General features: G+C 31.8%; 1 protein-coding gene across 2 annotated transcripts in view; it reads left to right on the top strand.

Moving 5' to 3' along the window:
* The window catches only part of Wdr37 (WD repeat domain 37), a 30,167-nt gene extending 27,013 nt beyond the window's left edge, over positions 1–3,154 (top strand). For both annotated transcript variants that reach the window (XM_027359669.2, XM_070140190.1), the window contains 4 exons: positions 1–88; positions 313–382; positions 584–760; positions 951–3,154. The exon at positions 1–88 is cut by the window's left edge and continues 51 nt beyond it. In XM_027359669.2, the coding sequence (XP_027215470.1) occupies positions 1–88; positions 313–382; positions 584–760; positions 951–1,085 (470 nt within the window). In that variant the 3' untranslated portion in view covers positions 1,086–3,154. The remainder of the gene's footprint in view (positions 89–312; positions 383–583; positions 761–950) is intronic.
* The last annotated feature ends 1,846 nt before the right edge of the window (positions 3,155–5,000 follow it).

Raw genomic sequence — 5,000 nt, 5'->3', positions numbered from 1 at the left:
TTGTCACAGCAAGCAAAGACACAACTTTCCGGCTGTGGGATTTCCGTGACCCAATACACTCTGTTTCCGTTTTTCAAGGCCATACAGAGTAAGTGCCCATTTTTGTTATTATTATTGTTTTTTAATTGGTTATAGTTTGGCTTATGGGAGAAATTAGTTTAGGGATGTTTACAACATAGATCAGATATGATGTATATTTGCTGTAATGACTAAATTGAATTGACTTTGCTTTACAGTAAAGGAATTTTTGAGTATGTGCCAGTATCACTGTAATGCTGATTCCATATTATTAATAATTTTTTTTTTCTATAGGAGTGTTACTTCTGTTTGCTTCACACGAGAAGATAAAGTTGTATCGGGTTCGGATGATCGCAGTGTAAAGGTGAGTGTGAAGATCTCACATTTTCTTTTCAATCTTTTAATCTTGTTTTATTTTCCTATTAATCTCTTGAGTTTTATTTTTTCATTGATTTTCAATATGTTGTTGGTATTTGCATGTATATTTACATATAACTGAAAGTCAAATAATGGAAGATTAGCAAGATTTTTTTTCTCCTTAAATACTCCATGTCTGTTCCCTCAGGTTTGGGATGTGAAGAACATGCGGTCTCCCCTGGCCACAATCAGGCTAGACTCCCCAGTCAATAGATTGGCAGTATCTTCCTCAAATGTCATTGCCATTCCCCATGATAACCGTCATGTGCGACTCTATGACTTATCAGGGAACCGCCTTGCAAGGTTGCCCAGGAGCAACAGACAGGTAAATGTCTTTCTTTCTTTTTTCAATTTTTATGGGATGTAGTTAACATGATATGGAATCATTCTGAAGAAGAGAAAGAATTAGTGGAAGCATGTTATATAAAGTGAACACTCAAATTATTGTTAATTTGTTATCCCTGTCTCTACTGCCTTGTTTGATATGAAATTTCATTGACCCAAATTCTTTCCAGTGTCATCGTCGAATGGTGTGCAGTGTGGCTTGGGCGGATGATAATGTTGGAGCAAGATGTAACCTCTTTACAGCTGGATTTGACCGCGTTGTGTATGGGTGGTCGATCCACTCGTTTAAAGAAGGAAAAGATTAAATTGATCTTATTTGTTTTGTCTATACAAATATATGTGTATTTATGTATGATGTATACATATATTTCGATATACCAATATATGTATATTGATATATATTTATGCATATCTATTTGTGTATATCAAGTTACATGGAATGTATGTATGCCAAAAAGGCAGTGTTCATAGTTTGTAGATTGTAAGTGTCCTCAGCAGATACAGCATATAGTTCATGAGTGTTACTTAATGCAAAACTCGATGTGAGGAGATTGATGGTTGCTACAGCAAATGAAGCCAAATGACTTATAGCTACTATGACTTTTGGACAGCATTATGGAACTCTTTGGTAAGGTTATGATCATGTTTGATGGTATATTTCACTAACACTTTCCTTTCCGTTCTCTCCTTTGTCTTCTGTTCTCTCCTCTCCTCTCTTCTCTTTTGTCTTTTATCTTTCCTCTCCCTCTGTCCCCCTCTCCCCTCTCCCCTCTCCCCTCTCCCCTCTCCCCTCTCCCCTCTCCCCTCTCCCCTCTCCCTCTCCCTCTCCCTCTCCCTCTCCCTCTCCCTCTCCCTCTCCCTCTCCCTCTCCCTCTCCCTCTCCCTCTCCCTCTCCCTCTCCCTCTCCCTCTCATTCTCCTCCCATCTGCTTCTCTCTTTCCCTTTCTCTTTCTCTTTCTCTTTCTCTCCTTTTCTCTCTCTTTGTAGCATAAGGTGCTGACCTCCAGATTGAAGAGTAGGAGTGTTTAGGATGAGAGTACAGAAAGGTTAATAAAGAAGCCTGAGGTACTTTTGACTTGCATTATTAAAGGTGAACAAAGTGGTATGTAATAGATGCTCCAATCCCTAGTCCTCCTATCATCCCCTCCCTCTTTTCACACACAGAAGGAATATTAGAGTATCTGTGATTCTATGTACATTTTTTTTATTTTAACTTCTTTTTCAGTCACTTTTTTGCCTTTTGCATCATCTTGAAGTGGGAAGCTAAATTTATGTATTTACAGCAGCCAGTTTCTGAGGGTTGTCTTCTGTCCATAAAACCTAGACTTTGCGTTACGCATGTCATAGCGTAGTCCATCTGTCCGTCCGTTGAAGATTGCATACTGCACTCTCGACTCCAAAACCATTCAGTATTCTTTTTGTGGCACGTTGGTTGCATCATAAGGTGCCATAATTACCTAGGCAGTTTTTATAAGGGCATTTGGATTTTTTATTATTATTTATCTATTTTTTTAAATTATTTATTTTTTTATTATTATTTTTTTTACCATGTAAAACATTGATTTCCTTTAACCTTCAGACAAAGAGAATGAACAAAATAATTATAGTGTAGATTTTATTTTGATCAGAGTTTGAGGGTGCCGTTATCTATTATTTGATATACAATTTTTATAAGATTAAAAGGATAAAGCTTGCCAGCCACTCCACATAGCCCATGGTGCATTTGTACTCATGTTGGTTTGACCCAATTCTCAATAATATACATATTTTCCTCTGCTTTTTTTTAAACTTACAAGTCACATAACTTTCAATCATGTACTTCAGTAGACATGCACCCATACACATGTGCAAGTATCCTCTAATGAAAACAGAACAACCAAGCTTGCATTGGATCTGAATATCATTTTATGCTGGCGCTATTTTATAAACTTCCCAGGGTTTTCTTTAGGAAACGGTGCTTTATAGATTTCTCAGTTTGCAATTCAGAATAATAATTGATAATTTGTTACTTAATGATATCAGTAAAACTTGGTCAGTTGTACCCCTTGTGTTCATGTCTGTATACTTTTCCTAACTAATGTATTTGACTTATTGCTATTATATTTATTGTGGTGGACTATTTTGTGTGTGTAGACATGTTTGTTTGCTTCCCACATATCAGGTACTATCCCGAATTATCTTAAAGAGTTTGTTATGTCTCATGTAGATTGCATCTACATTAAGCTATGTACTTGATCATTAACACAGTTTCATAAGATACATTCATATGAACTGCAGAACAGAATAACCAATTGTTGTGCCTTCCCCGTTCATAGCCACAAAACAGTCCAGAAAAGAGAAAGAAAAAAAGGAAAGAAAAAGAAGAAAAAAAAGTGGTTTACAGGAGTGTATATCCTAGACATTTTAAAAATCCAGAAGGGAAATGCACGTTTGAGAATTGGCTCTCTGTCGTGTCCAGTCGCGGCGGTGAAAATTTTCAGGGGCTTCTCTCGCAAGGTGATGTTTGGTTGACAGGAGTTCATATCATACTTCATGTTTACATTGCACCTTTAATCATGTTTTTTTCACTTTTTCTTTCTTTCTTTCTTTTGTGACTGTTGCACAGCCAGTATTTTGCCCAGGGCTAAGCAGAGCTGTTAGAGGTGTTTGGTTATTACTGTTACTTATGCTACCCTTTGGCATTACTGTTGATTATTATTTGGTCTTTCTGTTATTTTTATAATAACATTCATTATTATTATTATTAGTTATTATTATTATTATTATTATTATTATTATTATTATTATTATTATTATTATTATTATTATTATTATTATTATTATTATTATTATTATTATTATTATTATTATTATTATTATTATTAATATTATTGTTATTGCTATTGTTATTATTATTATTATTATTTTTTATTATTATTGTTATTATTATTATTATTGTTATCATTATTATTATTATTATTATCATTATTATTGTTATTATTATTATTATTATTATTATTATTATCATTATCATTATTATTATTATTATTATTATTGTTGTTATTGTTACACTTATTATCTTCATAGCTGATATCATCATTTTTATACTGTTGGTAATGATGCAGTCAAGAAAAGGCTTATAGGCACACATACCCACAAGCAGAAGCATACTCACAGATGGATGTATGCCATAGTTACACACACTGATATATACACGTACAGATAGGCTTACAAATACACATAGATGTACACTTCTGTTTACATTTTCATTTACATTGACACACATCCATATACACTTAAGCTTAATCATAAGTGTACACATTCACTTGGACTTACATTTACATTTTACAGTTATACTTATTACTATTCATTTTCTCATACAAGCATACATTTATATTTAAACTTACACTCATACTCATACTCATACTCATACTCATACTCACACTCACATGTACACTCACCTTCATACTCATACTCATACTCACACTCATCTCACACTTACACTCATTCTCACACTTACACTCACACTCGCAGTTTTAAGTACTTTAAGGTCCGAGTTGATGAGAAGAGTCATCAGTGAACGCAGAGTGACGTGGATCACACTGTGCCTCCTGTTTGCATCATGGAACTAATTGATTTTTCATTCTGTCTTAACCATTCAATGATATATTAACTTTTGTAGAGTAGTTGGTCTTAAAGTTCAAATTAAGTTGAAATTACCTGGTGTCTTGCAAAGTTTTTATGGGAAACTTTTTTTTTTTTTCTTTCTTTTTTTTTTTCTTTTTTTTTCTTTTTTTTTTTAAGATAGACAAAATTAGGAATATCTGTGATCCATTTAGTTGTTGTATAATTGGTAGTGCTATGATGATGAAATATTTTAGGTGTTTTTGATTACATTATGATTGTTATTGTTTTTATTATTATTATTATTATTATTATTATTATTATTATTATTATTATTATTATTATTATTATTATTATTATTATTATTATTATTATCATTATTATTATTTATTAATAATTATTATTAATAAATGTTTGTAATTATTAATTCTTGTTAATAATCGACAATAATAGTGATAGTGGTAATGATTAATATTGTTATTATTATTATTAATATTATTATTATTATTATTATTATTATTATTATTATTATTATTATTATTATTATTATTATTATTATTATTATTATTATTATTATTATTATTATTATTATTATTATTATTATTATTATTATTATT

The sequence above is a fragment of the Penaeus vannamei genome, chromosome 26, assembly GCF_042767895.1.
Source record: "Penaeus vannamei isolate JL-2024 chromosome 26, ASM4276789v1, whole genome shotgun sequence".
Taxonomy (NCBI): Eukaryota; Metazoa; Arthropoda; class Malacostraca; order Decapoda; family Penaeidae; genus Penaeus; species Penaeus vannamei.
Note: the sequence above shows the minus strand (reverse complement) of the source record. Positions and strands in the feature narration are given on the sequence as shown.